General features: G+C 39.3%; 1 protein-coding gene across 1 annotated transcript in view; it reads right to left on the bottom strand.

Moving 5' to 3' along the window:
* The window catches only part of TBC1D19 (TBC1 domain family member 19), a 55,372-nt gene extending 47,912 nt beyond the window's left edge, over positions 1-7,460 (bottom strand). The window contains exon 1 of the mRNA XM_074865950.1: positions 7,316-7,460. Within this exon, the coding sequence (XP_074722051.1) occupies positions 7,316-7,414 (99 nt within the window). The 5' untranslated portion in view covers positions 7,415-7,460. The remainder of the gene's footprint in view (positions 1-7,315) is intronic.
* Between the last annotated feature and the right edge of the window lie 13,699 nt (positions 7,461-21,159).

Here is a 21,159-nt window from a genome sequence, read left to right as displayed (position 1 = left end):
TTTTCATGTAAGAAACATGAAAATTTCCCCTCAAATTATGGGGGCACTTCTGTCCCCGCTCTTGCCATTTCAGGATGCAACTGTCAAAGACTCCTTCCATTTCCACTTTTGCTTTTGTTTGCTTCTGGATTATGATCAATATGTTCCTACAGCGCTAAGCAGAGCTACAGGGCCACAGAAGCTGTTACTGTTACAGACTCATTGCATACTGGATTGCTGATCAGATTTCAAATCAGAAATTAGATACCTGAAAGGTGAGAATCTGGCAGACGGTCCAGCTAGTGGCTACAGCCAGTTCTAACAGAGAACATACTCTAGCTCTGTATAATATAACCAAAGAAGAAAATACTTATTTCAGCAGGAAATCCCTTCAGAATTGCTTTGCTGTAACTTAACAGAACGGTACCTCTTTGGAATTTATATGGGTGCTTATGGGAACTAAATTGAGGTGTCAAGGAGACTTAGCAGAGCTGATGTTCCAAAATTACTAGACCAGCTCTCCCACATACTTTCATTTTCCCTTTGGACTAATAGATCTAACTTATTTCTGTGTTGTACTAAGTTGCAAAATATAGGTGTTTATATTTTAGGTACGGTTTTGTTGTAAACTGCTTCGTACAACATACTGCCTAAGTCTCATTTGCATTTTCATCCCATATGAGTTTTTGGTAGAATGAAAAATATGCTGACAAAATTTTATTTATATAAAAAGCATTACTATGATTTACACTGATAAAAATGCCTGGCTAAGGATTATCAAGAAAAAAACACCTTGATGAGATTTGTACTTATGAATAGAATTCATTTCCTGCATGATCAAAATGCTGCATACACCCAGGTAGAACTACAGACTCTCCAATTTCAATACACACAGCTTGATGAAAGAGTATCTTTCTTTTTTTGAAAAAAAAACCAAACTTGTCATATAAGGAAGCTATCACAAGCAGTAGAGTGAGTAATATAAGGTGACAAAGAGTGACAGCCAGACCAGGGAAGAAGTCATGCTATTCAGAGGCTCAGTGAGGCCAACACAGAGTCCTGAAAGGAGACAGGGATGCATGTAGCATATTTCAGCAAGCAATAACAAATGATTTTTAATAAAAGTTAATGCCTACCAGTTTCTTTTCCTGTATAACTGGCATTGTGCATATTCTTATGGATAGGGCACCGGGGTTCAAGCACTGGGTGTCCATGTCCGTCTACAGTCTTGGTCAGCTTCTTGCAAATCAAGAAGCAATTGGCTGTTAGACATTCCTTCATAAAACAAGGTATCATTACCGCATTTCTTGGCACCTTCTTGTCCTTCAGCTGTACAGAAGAGAAAGGATAGTTTGGGGACTTTCAAAATTGTGCCAAACCTTCTGAAAGGTACCATTAGCAATCCTTTGCATACATCTTTGTCTTTGATTTTGGCAAGGTATCCTGCTGAGGTCTGGGCAGTCACCATCATAAGCAATACTCCAGATGTATTACCCTTTCTGTATTTGGATGCCAAGATGGAAGAAAATCCAGACACTCAACACTGATCTGGCTGAAAGCAAGCAAAAGGATAGCACAGTGCTAGGTAGAAAAAGGTGGTGGGTGTAGTAAATTGATTCGTAGCGCAACTGAACACAGACACAAATCTATGTGCAAATTAGTATCTAAATTTGGAAATGGCATTCAGTCCTCATGACTGGAGCAGCACTGATCATGCAAGAGAAGAGATGAGCCATCAAGGCACAGCACTCAAAAAAGTATAGGAAAATAGCTAGAGGACCAGCAACAGTACAAAGAGGAGGCTTGACAGAACAAAGTGTTCCAACATAACTCCTGTGTTAAATTATTTCTGTTCGCAACAAGAATAAACACTGCAGAGAAGTGATCCAACTACATTGAAATGTGGAACTGTATCAGGTGAACACGTATTTTTATCCTGCTGCAAACAGTTCTGCAAATAACTTTACACAACCTAAATCTTTTCACAGGCTATCCACCATAATTTCTCTTCAAGGCCTTTTTGTTTTAGGTAAGTATGTATACTCTCAGAGCGTTTATTACTGTTCATTATGATTTTGCACAAATGCACAATGTTTTTAGCTTTTATTGCTTATTATTTCCCAAATTACAATAAAACACACTATCCCAAATATGGTCCAACTGTAGCAGAAGTAAATTCAATGAAAGCTAAAAAATACTCACCTTTTCTCACATACTCCATTCTGCCATAACTAGATTTTATCAGGATGAAGCTGACTTGATAAAAACCACTTCGAGTATGGCCACAACAATTTCAACCTAAACACTCTCTAAATGCTTAACATTCTACAAATTTAAGGGAGTGGTTTTGGTTTATATGTTTCTGTAACAGAAAGAGGGATCATTCTGAGCATAACTAAACAAATTTCATTAAGTGTAAAACCCTGATTACATTGACAATTTTCCAACCCTTCTACATTTCTACAGTAACTACACCAAGGAGAAAAGTAGTGTGAACTTTCTTATACAAGCAAAAATAACCTAGCAATTCAAACAGAGAGCTTCAACTAGCCTCATACAGGAATAAACAGCTTCAAATGTTATGTTCTCCTACAAGATACGCAGGATACATTTTCAATAATATAATGTTGATGTTTTAATAAATTTTCTAGATTTTATTTGAATTTAAAATTAGCACTGCAAATAAAATACACACACACACACAAGGTGAAACATACATTACTAAAGAAAAATAACCTGTGAATCAAGCTTGGATTGCTTCTGAACTCCATAATCTGATCAATATACACACAACTGCATTCAATTTAAAATTCACTGTACTGCAAATGTTACTGCTGAACCATTTAAACCAAAGCACAAGCTTTATCAGGTGAGGATAGTAAGCCCTTTGTTAAATACAATGCACAAAAGAGAATCATTAATTATCTATGATGACTCATGAGCCTACATTTATTTGCTAAGTTTTATTAAATAAATGCTACATTTCACAGAAACATTCTCCTTCTTAATGTGGTCCTTTACTTAAGTAGGGATCAGTATCAATTTCTTTTTTTAACTCTTGGAGAAAAATGTAATGAAAATAATATCCTCAGATATCTTGTAAACCACTCACTCAACATAAATTATTCTAAGATGTTTACCTGTACTCCCTTTAGAAGCACACAATTGGGCAATACCCCAGCTGCAATGTTCCAAGTGTTCCCAAGGCAAGCTCCTCTCCTTTGTCCCATTTGAAGTCTTCTGAAGACCCTTACCTCCCACTTTCATTAATATTTTCTTTGAACCTTTCTGATACTAGTCACAGGTCTGCTCAGAGAGTGATGGCGGCAGAGTCCTCTCCTCTGGACAGTCATTCTGATCATGACATATCCTAGCACATCTCCTCTCCACACCTTGTTCATACCTTCAGGTACCTCCTAAAATCTTGTCTCACTCCCAAACTTAATTGTCAGAGTGGGGTGGGATGGGGTGTCACAGCTGATTCTTACACTCATTTTACCACTTTTAGCCTACTTCGACAGCCATTATCCTGTTTATTTCCAAGTTCTCCTTCAAGTTGTCCCACTACAGACACACCTACAAGAAACAGATCTGAGAACATCTACACAGAAAATGCCCGGAGGGACTCCTTGTGAGTCTTCCTGTTTTTAGAAAAGGTCTTCAGCTATGACTACTAAGGCTTTTGTTTGTTTGTTTGTTGGCTTTGTGTTTGGTTTTTTAAACTTTACTTGTTATTTGCCCCTGGCTACTACAGGTTCCGGACAACTCAGTCAGACTGATCTCTATTAGAGGTTTGTGGAGAACAATTAAGAATGATTAATCTGAATTAATTAATAAAGCCCGACTTCTTTCAAACATGATGAAAAATGATCTGCAGACATGATTGTCTGCAAATGAAAATGTGTTAAAAAGGTAGCACTTTTTTCATGTATCTGAACTGTTCCATTTTTATTGTCAGTTCACTGACAAAGATTGCCCCTAAATTTTAGCAAGATTTTACAAAAAAAAAATTTGTTTTCAAACTGCATTTTGTGATTGATGATGTCCATGTCTCAGTTTTTCTAACCACCTCTAATTTTTATCTTAAAAACGTTTACATTTCAAAAAGGGAAGAGAAAAATTAAGATAAAAGCAAACAAATTTGGTTACAAACTCAACACAGTGAAAGCTGTACCTGAGAAACCAAGGTCAGATTTCTCCTCCAATACCCCAATAATCAAGCACCTAATTCTACCTGTTGAAAGGCTACTATCTCATATTTTGACTCTTTCTAACTGTTATTCTTTCCCTTCAAACACACTACAAAATATGTTCAGAAGAAATTCCAAAGCAAATGACAGGCACCTTTACACTCTTTACTGCATTAATCTCTTTGTATTAACTGTAGACACATTATCAATATATCAAAACTCAACCTACAAAATCAATTTAGCATTTGTTTTCCAAATCATCACTAACATGCATATGACCCTACCTGTACTTCAGTCCTTGGGACAAAAATGTAATTATCTTTGTATGCCCAGAGCTAAAGCTGTGACAGCAAATCATTTGGTGCCCACGCCAAACTTATTTCAAAGAGATTGTGTATCACAGTCCTTGACACTAGCTCAGGCTCTCAGTGACAGCCAAGCATAGTGCTGGTGTGATCAGTCATAACCACAGGGCCACTCTATCACCCATCACAAATAACATCAGGATATTGTGTTTTACCCCAAATTCTATCAACTGGTGAAAGAAACTGTTCATTTTGAGCTCTCCTTCCTAGACGTTAAAAGAAGAGATGAATTTACAAAACAGAGTTTTCGTTAATAGTTAAAATACTGTTTGTGAGACTGCATGACCTCTCAAAAATTTCACAGTATTATAATGGACCTTACAATCCATTCTGACTCTCATGCTTTCAGAGATCATAAATATTTTTGAGAAAGGAGTATCAGCAATGTCAGTTTCTACACTGACATATAAACATTGATCTTTGTAAAGGTAAAATATAACTGTAGTATAAATATCCAAAACAGTAAGTTTTATTCTGATGCATTGCTTCAACAGATTTCTCAAAATACAGTATACTTCCCAAAAAATAACTTAAAAATCATATAAAAAAGGAACACCTAGAGATCAATACTGCAAGCAGTGAAGACTAAGCATTGTTCAGAAACTGACTGTTAAGCAGCAGACAAAAAACCTACCATGTCCTATCAATAAACGGGAGTTCAGGTATGATGCATAGCAATAGCAAAGACTTCATATTTGGTAATGTAACTTCAGAAATACCTCATGTAATGGGAGCGAAATCAAGCATTAATTTAATACAGAGACCAGCAAAATTCCTAAACCTCCACAATTCTGTACTGCTGCTGAGGGATGGACAAAGATAAGGAACTCACTGATATTGCTATACCATGCAGTTGCAAAGGCCCTAATATGACTATATGAGCATTATAAATAAAACAAGTCTATACTGTACATGAAAGAACGTAAATGCATGCAAGGTCAATAAAAAAAATTCAAGATCAAGGAGAATATCATACAAATTCCTGACAAACAGGGTCCTATTAAACTATTATTTGGCCCTATTAATTTAAACTACAAGCTCCAAAAGATGACTCTTTACATTGAGAAATCCTGTAGTTGATATATCTAAAAACTTGCCAGTCTTTCAGATCACTACACCGAACTATAGCTCTATTACAAATGCTTCAAATACCTACTCTAAGAATCAACATGGATATGTGTTACCCTGTTTATTTTCTTTCCTCTTAGCACTTCATATAGACTAGAATAATCTTCTGACCTATATATACACATCTTTTTTCTTCTCCAAGAAATTTGTAAAACAGTGTTCTGCAAAGCTAACATGACAGATTTGGCTGTGGTCATTACACTGTTTTATAGGTTACCTTTAAGCTTTGATTATGCAGAGTTTCCATTTGTATTGAGAAAATTGATATGCCATAGGGTCAGGGAGGGATTTAGGCATTTAACTGCCCTTTCAGACATCAAACACCACCATGGAAGGGCACTGCTAAGGTCCTCAGAGTGTCCACGTGTACAAAATGGCTGTACAAAATAGCCATACACCAGCAGCATTTAAACACCTTGCCAAGTCCTGACGACACCAAGCTTCCTCGTGTTTCAAAAAAACATGCAAAGTATCAAATGACTGAAATCAGGCCTCACAGGAGACAGAGACAAAAGAATGAATGCAGACATGAGTACATACAGGTTTTATTATAATCAGTAAGTTGTCAAAAGGGTCCTGTTCTCTTCCTCTATTGAGGACAAGGTCTTGAACTTGACTCTCCACACCTCATATCAGGCTACCTATTTGGGATCCCCAACACTTAGCAGAACCCAACATCTATACTCTTTTATAATTGCAGTCCCCTTCAAGTCATGCACATTTGCTTACTCACATATTTAGAGAGCATTCAGCCAACAGGAGCAAAGGAGACATACATTTAAAAAAGCATTTAGAAACCAAATCAGCAAATTTAAAAACAAAAAACCAGAAAAGGTACGCAGTGATGTCACCTGCTATAGAAGGCTTCAGGGATATTCAGAGAAGGAAATCATGTTTCATTTAAAAACCCAACAAAACTAATATTCTATCCTAGAACAAATTTGTACAATTTTAAGCACTGTTTGCAAAAAAAATAAATAAACCCCAAGATTTTATAAAACCTAACCCAAAATATTTCAGTAATGCACAATAATCGCTATAGCACAGCTATTCTGTTATTATGGTCATGAAAACTGACACAATTCTAATTTGAAACATCCTAAATAAAGTTCGGCTGAAATACGATAATCTGGTTTCAAGTGCAGGTAAATTACTAAACACAAAAACGCAACTGTTTTCCCAGCTACAAAAATGTCGTGTCATGTGCGTTTTTCATTTTCACTTCTTTCAACCATTCTAATTTTCTCAGGGGCACTCGGGGGCGGGGCAGGGAAGGCGGTATTTAAAGCTTTCCAAATTAGAGATTAAAAGACAAAGTGATTCATTTTAGAAACTATTTGAAGCACTGAGATTTCAACAGGATAGGCTTCATATTCACTGCGAAACCCTTAAATTCCAAGAGAATAAACTATAAATACAGGTCTAGAAACCAACCAGACCGCTCTCCGGCCCCGTCAGGGAGGGAGGGAGGGGAAGAGAAGAGAAGAGAAGAGAAGGGAGGCCAGGCCAGGCCAGGCCCCGGGCCCCCTGCCCCGGCGGAGGCCGCACGGGCCGGGCCAGGGGCGAGGGCCGGCAACAAAGCGCCGGGGGCGGGGGGGGGGACAGCGGGAAAGGGAGGTGGGCCTAGGGGCACAGCGCCCGAACGGGGCTCACCCGGGCCTGTCTCTCCAGTTGGGAGTGTAGGCTGGAGCCCTTCAGCCGCTGCACGATCCGCGCTATGGTGAGGGAGAGCCCGCTGTCCGGGTCCAGCATCGCAGCACCCCTGCCCGCCAGCGCGCTGCCGCACCGGACGGCTTTGGCCGCGCACCCCGCCTCGGTAACCGGCGTTACCAGGCAACTGCGGGAGCGGGGCGGGTCCCCATGGCTGCGTCCGGGTGGAAAGTGGCGCCTCACAGAAAGGTTCCCCGCGCCGACGGTGACTCGAGCGGGACAGCGTGCCCGGTGCGGCGCAGAGCCCCGCGGCCCGAGGGGAACCCAGGAGGCCCCACACTGCCCCCAGAGCCGGGTGGTGCCTTCAGCTGCTGCCTCTCCCCAGGCGCCTGGCAGGCCTCCTCCAGCCCACAGGCCGCACTTACCTTGGGCTGCATAGTGGTTACCTGAAGCTCATGTGCCGCTTCTATTTCCTAAATAAACGTTTCTAATGTATCACTGCGAGAAAGGAAGTCAGAAACACGTGTAAGGAAAGCCTACGTGTGGGCTTTGGCCACGCAGCCTGAGTGCCAGCACCTGGCCGTGCCGGTGTTGGAGACATCCAAATGTGCCCGGCCTGCTAGCTCTGCCCTTTGCTTCTGTGTCCTCGTGCCCACAGCCTGGGGGACTGCTTCAGCCCTACGTGCGTGTGCCAGTGCTCGCCTAGCAGAGGCAGGTTTAGGACAGCAGCCCATTAAGGCGTTTGTAGCTGCTGTCACTGCTAGTTGCCACCTGGCAGGACTGTAACTGGCTATGAGCATTCCAGGTCTGTCTCACTAATGAGTTAAGTAGTACCTTACATCATCATTACTTACCTGGTTGGCCTTGCCTTGGAAAGGACTAAGCTTTCTCTTACAGCCAGCTATTGCACCTCAGTTGGGCCGCTGCAGTCAATAGCTACGAGGCATCATTTTCTTGAATTGCTTCTCAGCTAGAGCTGACAGTGAAAGGGCTTCAAACCCACTTCAGAGCAGTCAGAAAGATTAGCTTAAAAACATCCTTAGCTGCGGTTTAAGTGGCTTCACATTAGTATGAGGTAGTGGGATTCATATCATTAAAGCTTGAGAGACACATTTAAAAGCTGCTTTTTAGGGCCTGAGGTACCACATCCAGAAGGTGTTGAAACAAAGAAATTAACAGTCAGAATCCAATCTAACTGTTAAGCAGGTATTCTTTTATTGGCAGCGCTGGGGTCACCCTGGTGATTCTCCAAAGGGCTCCCAAGAATTAGCAAGGGACATCAGTTTACATACACACAAATTATACATATTCATTAGATTTCCTAGAAAGGGGTGTCTTATGATAATGAGTTCCTGGAATTCATTTACATAGCCCAAGCATGCGTAGTGAAAATAGGGTGAGGGTCTGCAGTGGTCAAGGGAGGAAGTAAGTAGTCTTCTTCATGGTGTTCACTAGTTGACCCTCTTTCCAGAGTGTGTGCTGTGAAGTAAAGTCCAGGTGTCTCCCTCCTAAATCAGCAAAATAATTTTTTCTATAATAGGGTCTCTGAATCTCTTTGTTAGAGCCCCCCTTATCTCATTCTATGCGTTGCCCAAGTGTCCCCTGAAGGACTTGAGTCTGCTATCAGTGATTTACATAGGGAGCCTAACGAGCGTTTTAATCTTACCTAAATAGACAAAGAGACCCAAGGAAAGACTTGAGAAATTAGGAGTCCTTGAGAAACAAATGAAGCAAAACACAAGCAAAGCTTTGAAACAAATTAAGCAAAGCACAAGCAAAGCTTTCATACATCACATCACAGTTTAGTCTTAATAATTGTTAGAAATTCATTTGTTTGAGCCCTTTCATTCCCTTTCAGTGTGAAGAGCAAATTCATCCCCAAGGCCCCTTTCTGTGTGCTTCTTGAGGAATACTAGTTGACCTGTACTCAGCTGAAGTTTTATTGTGCTCTTGAATACTTTAGCCCTGTCTGCTCAGCATGGTGAAGCATTATTAATTCAGGCTCAGTACCAGGGGCTGACACAGCCCTCACTTAAGCAGCGCAGCTGTGTGGCACTACGTACATCTCATTGGGTGATGTAAATGCAAGGAACTCTCATCCACTTAGTCCTTCTCAGAAAACTTATTCCTGTGTCCGTCAGTAACAGGACCATGTAATCAAATTCTCACTTAATAAATTAATTTACTAAGCCAAAATATTAATTTTGGAAATCCCAGAATAATTAATAAATAAGCTACGAGAGTTCAAGGAGGTAACATGGGAAAGCTGATCATTGACCTCCAAAGCCAAACTTTACACCCTTTTCAGCTCTGAGGATGGCCATACCCCTGTAAAACAAAGAATGTTTCAAGATTCTGAAATGTCAAGTTGTAAATTTTTCACTGCTGTGAGTGACGTAGATGTGAGGAAATGAAGATAGATGTCATCAGTTACCTTGCTAGACAAAACAACTAGATATAATGGGTATAAAAATGCACCTGTACTCATCTGTCTGCAACCTCTTTTGACTTATCTGTGAGCATTTCTGGGTAAAATAAAGTTTAAAGAATAGTAATAGAAGATCAACATAAAAATTATTTAACCAGCTGTAGAGAAACCTGAAAAAGTCACTTATGGTAAATCAAAACACTGAGGAGAGCTCGCTTCTCAGTTCATGAAGAGCATGGGGATATCAGATGCCTAGTTGTCTACAAATGTCTTGAATGTCTATTCTGATTTACATCAAGTTTTCTGTCAGTTCTGCACTTACATGCGTATGTTAAGGGGAAAGAGTGAGCACATTTTTTTCTCTGTGTATTGGGAGTTAATTAAATATTTTCCTACATTCCCAACTGAACAAGCATACAAAGTGTAATAGCTTTTTGTGCTAGTTCATAATAAAATTCTGCAAAGAGTTCACATGAAGGCAGTAGCTTTCCTTGGGTTTTGTGGTTTTGGTTTTTTTTTTTTTTTTAATTGAGGAGAATTATTTGTTTGTGTAGGAACTTTACAAGCACATGCAGAAAACCAGGGCGTGCCACTAAGCTCCACAGCTCAATGCCTGTAAATCCAGGGTTTTACATTGCATCTGCAAGTGTGAGAGGAAGCCCTCCCGCCTTGCCTGGCACTATCCTCAGCAGCGTTTTCTTTTCCAGTTTTTGAGAGAACCTGTGGACTGCCACAGAGATGGCAATCTTACATTGCATTTGGTAAGTGTGTTATTTATCAAGACTGCTTGATATGTGGGGTCTCAGAGGTTGGGTACATTCCAACTGGTAGCACAGCATAGTGTCTGGCTGTTTCCCATGCTGTGATCTGCAGGCACCACATTCAGCCAGATGACTGGTGGTGGAGCCGCACAGAAGCTACCACACCTTGCTGGTTAAAAGTCTGAGTTCCCCTACTTCTGGGGAGTATGGGGAAATGATACATCAGGTGAATTTTATGTGCAATGCATAAGACTTTGCAGGTGTGAAAAAGACATCCTTATATCTATAGGTCAACAAAACAGGAGAAAAAGCTACTGTCAGCTGTGGATGAGGAATTTCCTTCAGTTGACTACCTCTGCTCCAAATCTGCCTTTGTTTGTTACCCTCTGCATGTGCGCATCTGTCACTCTTCTAGGCTGTTTTTCTAGGCTATTTCCAGTCTGGTTTCCTTCCTCCTATGCACTGGATTTCTCTTTGGTCAGTTACATGTCCAATATGGGTAGGAAAACTTCTTGTAAATGCCAGTCAAAGCTAAAAAGCAAAGCGATATAAAGAGATAATCTTCACAGAATCTCACTGAGGGCTGTTAACAGCTTCTTGTGTATCCTTACCATATCCAGTTAAGAAATCTCATGCTCAAGTGCATGCCTCTTTTTTGTTTCCTTACAAGGAGCTTACTGCATAGCAGCTTGAGAAATACAGGATCATTGTTAAAAAATATCACTTAAATAACAGGCATTGGCAGAAATCCCAACCAACTCTTTAGCCTGTCCCCCTGGTATCACGTGACTGGTTTAACTTGGTTCATGTGATAAGTGTTTGACAATTACTGCTTTTTCATCATGATTTACTTTTAAATTGCAAGTAAGCAACTGCAGTACAGTCAGCGTAGAGTGGTGTTATGATGTCCAGTACCACATACCACAGGTAGCTTGCTGGTTTTATCAGAAGGAGTGGTGTAGGCATCATTGTTTTTCTGTTTTGTCTTTTTTTTTTGTTGTTGTTGTGGTCTTTCCCTCTCTTTGTCTCAGTCCTACACCTTTGAACACTTCTTTCTTCCCCATTGTATTCCACCTCCATTTACAGCTGCAGTGCTCTACAGTGTTATACCTTTCTTTACTGTCTTTTGTGTCAAGTTACTGCAGTTAGCTGTACCTGATACTGGTATCCCAAGTGTCTTTTATTTATCTGCCACTGCAGGTCTGGAAAGCATCAAGAATTTGGCAAGGGAAAGTAAAAATTACATAGTCAGTATCTGAAGTGTTTCACCCATATTCTCTCCCTCTTTCCCCTGGTGGGTTTTTGGTTGAGAAGAGGAGAGGATATGAAGCAACAGATAAATCATACTGTCATATTTAAGGCCACATGAGACAAAATACACTTTAATGCTTCCAAATGATTCTGAATACCAGTTTATTTCCTGGAATGTAAATGCAGTCAGTAAAAAGGAAAAACATCCAAAGGATGCACTGAGTGCCTGGAAGCTTGTCTTTTTCTATACAACTATGTTAGCTGACCTAATAAAAACCAGGGCTGTCTGCAGGTATCACCAAAGGAGGCAGCTGCCTTATATGACAGAGTAATGGCTGAGAGAAGTCAACAAAATCCCAGCAGTGTCAATAAAGTTCCAGCAGTCCCAATTCCAAAATCCCAGCCCCAGCACTTTCAGTCAGCTGCTCCCAAGACGCTCTTCCCCTAAGCAATTCACAACACTTATGGTGCCCTGATCTCACCTTCATCTTTCATTCTTTTGCTGCTAGGAATGCCAAGTCATGAAGTCTCCTCTTAGGGCTGCTTTCTCTGCTGGGGAACAGGAGTGCAGAGGGATGGGAAGGGAGACACTGCCCCTTTACCTGTGCTGAGGGTAAGCGCATTCATGCAGTCAGTGCTGGCAGGGTAAGGAAACAAGGTATGGTGCAGAATAGGACTAAGCATGCAATCATTGCCACTTACTATTGTAGATAAGCCACTTACCTTTCCTTGACACCCTGAGTAATAGGGGGTTAATGCTGTGCAGGGAGGGCTACATATTGCATTCACCCTGATAATGTATCATAAATATTGTGTAGATCTCCAAGCTGTTCCCTTTTTTTGTGCTACATGAGACACTTCCAGGAGAATGAGGACATGTGCAAACTCTAATGACAGACTGGGTCACATGTAAGGATGGCTGTGTCCCAGACAGATCAGTCAAGTGCCACAGAAACTCGGGTTTAAAAAAAAAACAAAAACAAAACCAAAACACCCCAAAATAACCCAACAGCATTTTTGCTACCAAAACAAAAGGATAAGACATTAAAAGAAAAAAAACCCAAACTCAAACCACACACATCCTCCCCACCTCCAAAGCCCTCCAAATTTGCTTTCCTTCAGACAGAGTAACAGGGCATTTTTATCCCTTCAGGTGAACTGGATTCTTCTATTATTGTTTTGGATTTTTTTCATCTAGAAAGCTACTCCTGTCCAGGCCTTCATTTCTTCTTTCTCCACTTGGAACCATTTTAACTCATGAGTGTTTACAACCCATAACCCCAGTCTTCCATCTCAAACTGTCAGCAGAACTTCACTTGTGAACTAAAGTGTCAGGTTCAAACAGCTACTCCCTGGATTTCTCATCCAAGCAGGTTCTTTCACAGAACATCATATTCAGTCCTTTGCTCAGTGTGCTCACTCTTTATATTAGACTAATGTATATTAAACTTTAATCTCCGTTATGGGCCAATCCTGCAAGCTCACCTTTATAACATCCACTGGTTTCCTTGTGCAGTCAGAACCACAATGTATTGCTTGGCGCTGATAACAGAGAAGTGTGACAAAAAAGAAATTTCTGTCAGTGACTCAGCCTCATCAGTTTCAAGCTTTACTGAAATTACTGCCCAAAAAGTGACAATGTATATTTTGACAAATTTCAATCCTTTATTTAAAATAATCAGTTCCTGTTGAGTAATGAGATTTTTTTACCCAAATACCACTGATGCAATCTGAAGAATGTAAGAAGCTTAGATGATGTATCTTCACTTATCAGGGCAGAAAACATCTCTTATTGCAGACTATTGTTCATGAGAAGTAATATATTTTATCTAATACGTGGCTGAACTTGAGAGCTAGACTTTGACTACCAATGACATCAAGGATTATCAGTCTAGTTTTAGGAGTTTCACGTTGCTTCAGTTCTTGATTTTAGGTAATTTCCTACCAGACCTTGGCTTTAGATAGGTATAAGCCTCCCTAGAGAGGATCGTGTATCTCAGGTCATAATATCTATTACTGGTACTTTTTAATAGCATTGCTGGGTTATAGCAGCAACTGTGAGTTATCAGGTATGTAAAACAACTAACATGCACAAAGTCCCTAATTTTTCTAGTGTTATTATATTTAGTCCATTTTTCATGTGTTTTGTTATTAATCAAGTGACATGGGCTTTAGAAGTAACATTCTGTATCTTTTGGTTCATAAAATCCCATGTGTACATTGACCATATATTAAGATATAATTACAGATGTAGGATTTCTTGGGCTTAAACAGAAATGGAGTCTATTGATCTAGATCCATTTTGAAGAAAAATACATGTTGAATCACAAATACAGTTTATATGCTGAGTAGTTTATGCACTTCATACATGGCATATATTTTATATCTTAATTTTGAATTGTATATTCACCTATCAGCAAGTCTGCTCGGAAATTTACACAACTATTGTACATATCCAAACCTTTTAAAAGACATGATTCAGCATTCATGATCAAACATTTTCCCAGTACACATGTAACAAATTAGTTTAGCCACTTTTAAGGGTCCTACAAACTTTAACCAGTTGGTCTGTAAGCAAGAAATGCCATAAAAAGAACTGTCTCATGAGATTCTTCGTTAACATCTCCAGGTCAGAGTTTATCAGTACATAGGTATGCTACGGTGAGATTCTGTGTTCTTTTCAAACCTATTGATTTCAGTGAGGCTATGTGATGTAAATACAAGAAGAACTTGGGTTTCATCTGTGACAGGAAGTATTCCCTTTTTCAAAATATCTAAAAAATATGTGGTGGAGTTTTATATCTCCTATTTAAAAATATCAAAAACTCTGTTTTTCTATTTATCTATTATACAGTATTGAGCATTACTGCACTAACATAACTTCTTGATACCATATCCTAATTATTGCGGTAACGGAATTTGTCTTCTGTGGAAAATGTAATAAATGTTTTAAAGTAGTCTGTTATACTTTTGTTCCCTGCCTGGAATATATACAGTTTATTAGAGTCATGTCAGTGTGTGTCCAGCAACCAGCAAGCCACCCTGAATACATGATTTAGTGTCTAAATAATGGCTTTCTTAATCATTAAGAAGAACTGTAAACTTCAGTGGCAGAACAAGGATATCTCCTGGGCATTTTTTATTCTTCTGATTAAGATTTTATGACAATTAAAGTGGATTAATCCTTTTTAGATTGGTTGTGGTAAATAACTCTTTTTCAAACTGGCAACCTGTCACAAGTGGGGTCCCCCAGGGATCAATATTGAGCCCAGTGCTGTTTAGTATCTTCATAAGTGATCTGGATGATGGGATCAAGTGTACCCTGATGAAGTTTGCTGATGATACCAAACTGAGTGGGGAAGTGGACACTTTGGAAGGGAGAGCCACCCTGCAGGAAGACCTGGTTAGGCTGGAAGAGTGGGCTGACAAGAACCTTATGAAGTTCAACAAGGCCAAGTGTAAGGTCTTGCACCTGGGAAACATAATTCAGGAGTGCAGCACAGGCTGGGATCTACCTGGCTGGGGAGCACCTCTGTGGAAAGGGACCTGGGGCTCCTGGTGGACAACAAGCTCAATAGGAGTGACCAGTGTGCTGCAGCGGCAAAGCAAGCCAACAGCATGCTGGGTTGCATCAACAAGGGCATCACCAGCAGAGATAAAGAAGTCATTATCCCACTCTACTCAGTGCTTGTCAGGCCACAGCTGGAATACTGTGTTCAGTTTTGGTCCCTGCTATACAAAAAAAATGTGGTCAGGCTGGAGAGGGTCCAGAGAAGGGCCACAAAGATGATGAAGGTACTGGGAAGCCTGTCATAGGAGGAAAGGGTGAGAGAACTGGGTTTGTTCAGCTTTGAGAAGAGAAGGCTTAGGGGAGACCTTATCACTGTGTTCCAGTATTTAAAGGGTGGTGGCTACAGAGAAGATTGTGATTCCCTTTTTACAAGGAGTCAGATGGAAAAGAGGAGGGGTAATGGGTACAAGTTATTCCTGTGGAGATTCCGATTGGACACAAGAGGAAAATTTTTCACAATGAGGACAGTCAGCCATTGGAATAATCTCCCTGGGGAAGTGGTGGATTCCCCAACATTGGACACTTTTTAACATTTGGCTGGACAGGGTGCTGGGCCATCTCGTCTAGACAGTGCTCTTGCCAAGAAAGGTTGGACCAGATGGACCTGAGGTCCCTTCCAACCTGCTATTCTAAGATTCTATGATTTTTCTAATTTTATTTTAATATGAAAGATTAGTAGGCTGATTGGTTTCCTTATTTGTTACATTTCCAAATAGAAGATTCAAAAGTGAAGAATAAATGAAGAGGGTCTAGAAACTCTTGTAGGGTTTTTGTAATTCTTTCTCGATGGTTATGATCTGATATTTTTGAATTTATTTTAATATTTCCCACAGAATCCAATTTTAAATTTCCAGCCTTGTCTGTATAAGGTCTTGTGAACAAGATATCCCAGTATAAAATGACTCAGTTTAATAGCTGATGAAATAAATAGTGCTTTACTTTTTATTTTGCCAGAGAATTCGCATTTGACTTCTAATAACAACTTTTATGAGCAGTCATTAAGAATTAAGTGAAGACTTTGGGGAGGTCTGTCTTTACAAAGTATAAAATTGCAGCTGACACTTCTGGCTTTCTAACTGAAATGTAAATTAAATTAAAAGAGATAAGATGACTGTAAGATTATAGTTTAAGCAAGATTACACTTCTGGTACTGCTGGGTTTAAAAGCAGAGTGAGTGAGAGTAGTGGGAGCATTTCACTAGTATATCGCTTAAAATATTTTGAAAACCTTTTACTTGCTCCAGCAACTTCAATAAGCAAAGCATGTAACAATAAAATACTAACTGTGACTTATCTTTTATCATGATCTCATCAGAAATACCTTTCCTACTTCAATTTACTAATTTTTGCCACATTGCAGGATTGCAAAATGAATACATTAGAATAAAAGGAGAACACTGGGAAGAAATAAGGTATCCGAGAAGTGGCACAGTAGCCACAATTCATATGATCTGTGACTGTTTTGCACTGCTTTGTCTGTGCAAAGTATGCTTAACACCAGTGCAGTTGACTACAGAAAGGGCCAAACCATTATGCATGAAATTGCAAATGTAAGATAATGACTTCAGGCCCACAAAAAATTTATTAAAAGAAATCATCCACGTTAGTTACAAATTTTCAAATGTTTGTTAAAGCAAAATTGGCAGTGTATTGTATAACTTTTCTGTTTACATTACATCCCAAAGATCCAACTTCTGATATGTTTGTCTGATTTATAAGCCTCAGAATATCTAGGGATACCATAGCATCCTGAGTCTGGATGTATTAAAAAGTGAGTGTAGAGAATTCAGAGCAAAATTTGTCCTTGGACTTTTATTTCTCCTTTCTTTTGAGAGTTGAGTATTCTCCTTGGCAGCTTTAAAACAGTTTTGTAATGTAAGCAAAGGCTTAACAATGAAAATGAATTTAAAACTTTCATGCTTTCAGTCACATTAACTCCCTGCACAATGTAATATTGTATAAACATGGGCAAATAGTCCAAACTAACTATGGCAATTGTTCCTTGGAGTGTGTTTTCTTAAGCATTATATAGACAAAAGCATGGCAAGTAAGGCAAATAATACTATCCTTTAACAGCCCATCTGTGCTGAAACTCTGGAAATTACTATTGTCAGTGTTTCACTGTTTGAATAATGTTCTGAAGTCACTCTGTATGGAAATACTATCAAATACTCCCAGGACAGCTTAGCAAAATAGTTGAAATAAATCGGAGTATTTGCTCTAGCTATAGGCTTGACCCACCTTTCTCAGTTTCTCAAAAAATTATGGCTGACAGCTTTCTACATCCAGTTATTGGACAGCATTATACCTCTCAAAGAAGTCCAAAATGCAAAGATAATTTGGCTAGTTTACAAATAAAGATAAACATTCTAGAAATGAAGACCTAGAACAGAACTTCAGCTGGGGTAAACTGTCTTTGCTCCCAAAGGTCTCCCTGTACCTCATCTTACTTGGTTCAATAATTAGTCCAAACTGTCAGGTAGCAGAGTTCCAGTTAACTGAAAAAACTGGCCTGGAGATTGTCACAGTAAAAGAACAAGAGTCAAACAATGAAATACTTAATTGTGTACAGTGAAATACATAGCCATGAGCCTAACTTAAAATCTTACTTTCATTGTAGGAGCCCCAGAACTTCAAGGGAACAACCCATCATCTCACTGTCTGAGTATCCTTCCATGCAAAATCATGACAATGGAAAACCAGTGAAATTCTAAACAATCTTTTGCTTTTCTTTTTATTAGATCAAAATCCTATTTGGATTAAGTGCTTTCAGGGAGGGAGTATTATTTCTTTGTGAGGATTGCTGGTAGGCATTTATAGACAATAGTAGCTGTCTGTGTTGCACCAGCAGTAATGATAGAAAGGTCTTCTAAAGGAGAGGCATTTTGCAATAGATCTCTCCTAAAATTTTTAGATATAGCTCTGGATTTAGAAATAGCTCTGGGTAGCTATTTCATAACTAGATACCCTACTGCAAATACTTTATTTCCTGTTCTCTTTTTCATATTCTTTACCCTCACTTCATCATCTGAATTGTCTCAAATGACTAAAATTCATACTCAGAATTCAGTTGTTAGTAGGAGACTTAGCCAGTTAGATACTTTGAAAGAAGTAAGGCTACGTACCCTTCTTTAGCTACTGAATAATAGAAAATTTGTCAAAATTTAAGCAAATTGTATGTTCAATTTCTTGTGCAGACCTGTCCAAATTTATGTCAAATCCAAACACTGCTATTCATAGAAATTTTATGATTTCTATAAAAGCTGAAGTTTTCAAGAATTACTGTGCTGATTAAATGAATTCTTCTTCTGTAAGTGTAATTTTCAGTATTTTTCTAATAGAGACAATACTCCTCTTGCTACCCATAGCTTAGGCTCCCTTAAACCAAGGATTATGTGATTCTTGGGAACTCAGATGTCAATGAACAAATTTCAATAGTATTACCTTAAAGGTATTTATCATCTGTTACAGAAACTGATACTCCTCCAAAAATGTAGATGCCGGATCAGATGTCATGAAACACAAAGTAACTTCTCTCCGTACATATGATACGTAAACTTTGAAATCTTAAATTGAAGCCCTGACTTCAGACATGCTGGTACCAATTCACTCAATAATACATCAGCTGACTTTCTCTATTTCCTCCCTACAAACTGCACAGCCAGTCCCTTAATGACTTAGTTGGTGATGTGAAACTAACATCTCTTTATCTAATTCTGCAGAAATCTATTTGATCTTTATGTCATGAGTATTGCATGGCTTCTTTTGAGAGCAGAGCTCTCTGACAAATATAACACTGGACCAAGTCTGAAGAGACTGCCTTCCTTTTCCTGACTCTTCCACCAGCCCACTGAGTGACCTGTGCCAAATATTTCACTTTCCTGTGCTTCATTTTTTTCAACTTTAAATTGAAACTCATAGTGACTGCAGTTAATTAGCTTCTTTCATATACTTCTGTGAGATCTACTAATGAAAATCTCTAGTGGTAAAATAGTGACTGCTATGTACTTAACTGGAATCTTAAAGACTACTGTTCTTGATTGTTACAGGTAGGGATTTGTTTAGCAGTCTGTTCCAGTTTTGAGCTTTGTTAAGGAGTTGAGTAGTGTCAAGAACAGTTATACCATTTTGTTGCTGACATTATAACCTAAGGGGGCTGTTTCTGGTGGCAGCCCCTGATCTTTTATCTGTTTGTTACAAACCACATCATGACTGTACCTCAGAAAACAGTCTCAGTTAACTGGTACCTTAAATCATGTGACAGAATTTGACTTTGACTGATGCTCATCTAGTATGCAAAAATATGCTCAAAGAAGCCCATTAATGGTACCAACACCTGATAATGTTAAGATAATCCAAAAAAAGTGACTTCTTGGGCCATGTGTTGATGCTGGTAAGTTGGCATGTGGTTTTAGTACCCCCAACATAAGGGTGTACAGGGCTATTTCCTTGCATCTCTAGCTTGAACCCTGACCTGTTTGTTCTGACAAATGAATATATTCACAGGGGGAAGAAAAAAACAGGGCTGTACAACCCAGTGTATAGCCTACAAAAGAAACAAGCACCTTTTGAAAATATCTATGTTCCTCTTCCAAGTGTTTCTATTAATTTGTCATAAGCACTTATGCATCAGATAAGCCACAAAAACGAAAAGGGTTAGCTTCAGTTGTTCATCAAGCATTGTTATAACTTCTTCCCTCAATTTTAACAATTAATTAGAGGGCTAGGGATATGGAGAGAGGGAGATGCAACTGAGCCTAGTGATAAGCCAACATTGGCTGAGAAGTGCCAACATGAGTCGCAACATACACGATAAATCATGTGGGAGGAATGAGTGGATAATGATTCATCCCAGACCTCACTAATGGTATCTTATTGTCTGTCACAGGGTGCCATAAGGAATTTTATGTGATCTTATGTTATACTGGACAGACCTTTTACTCATACTTCCTTGAAGCGGTTTTCCCTAAACTTTATATAACACTTGCATCATGATCTCTGGAGTGAAACTGAATTTCTGGCTGTTCTTTCACCCAGAAAGCCCACAGAAACTTTAACGTGATTATAAAATTGGACCTGAAGATTTACAGAGACAATATGCTTTATTCCTCCTGTTCATCAGTGAGCCTTGAACAATGTACAAAAGTCACAGCCATCACCTGGGAGTCCTCATTTCCTCTCTTCTGAGGAAGATGGTATGACAGACTGACTGGATGCCCATGAAGGCATTAGGGCCAGCTGTAAGGTGTCTCACAGGTAGGTCAGATGGATGATACTGCAAACATCCAAGAAATTCAAATACTATGAACTGGCGCTTCAAAAGAAAGAAAAGTGGTCACCCCGTAAAAAGATACCTTGTGTCCAGCTGGAGTATCATCCATCAAGGCCTGTGGAGTGTTCTAGACATTTATTAAGCTACATGCCACAGCACTGTCATACATGACCACTGGAGATGCACTGCAGGGGCAGCAAGAGCACCTTGTTTGCCTTTGATCTCCTCTATGGTTGGTGAATGCTGTTTCAGAAATCATTGACGGTACAAGGTGCTGTGAAGTAAATTTCATCCTTATGTTATTGAGTTCAGATGAGTATGATATAAACTGGTCTTAACTGCAGTTACTGTGAGACACTGATAGGACTCAAGCTTAGATCACCTTGAAAAAGCTTATAATAAACGTGTTCCTGAGAATTTTGTGTGTTCTCTAAAAGTGTGGCCTAATCCAGATCTCCCTGCAGTTTGTATTTATCTGTGTGAGTAACTCCACTGAATCAGTGGCCTAATGCCAGCGTAACCCTGGCAAGTGAAAACAAAAGTAGATCATGACTTTCCATATATA

The sequence above is a fragment of the Strix uralensis genome, chromosome 4 (assembly GCF_047716275.1).
Source record: "Strix uralensis isolate ZFMK-TIS-50842 chromosome 4, bStrUra1, whole genome shotgun sequence".
Taxonomy (NCBI): Eukaryota; Metazoa; Chordata; class Aves; order Strigiformes; family Strigidae; genus Strix; species Strix uralensis.
Note: the sequence above shows the minus strand (reverse complement) of the source record. Positions and strands in the feature narration are given on the sequence as shown.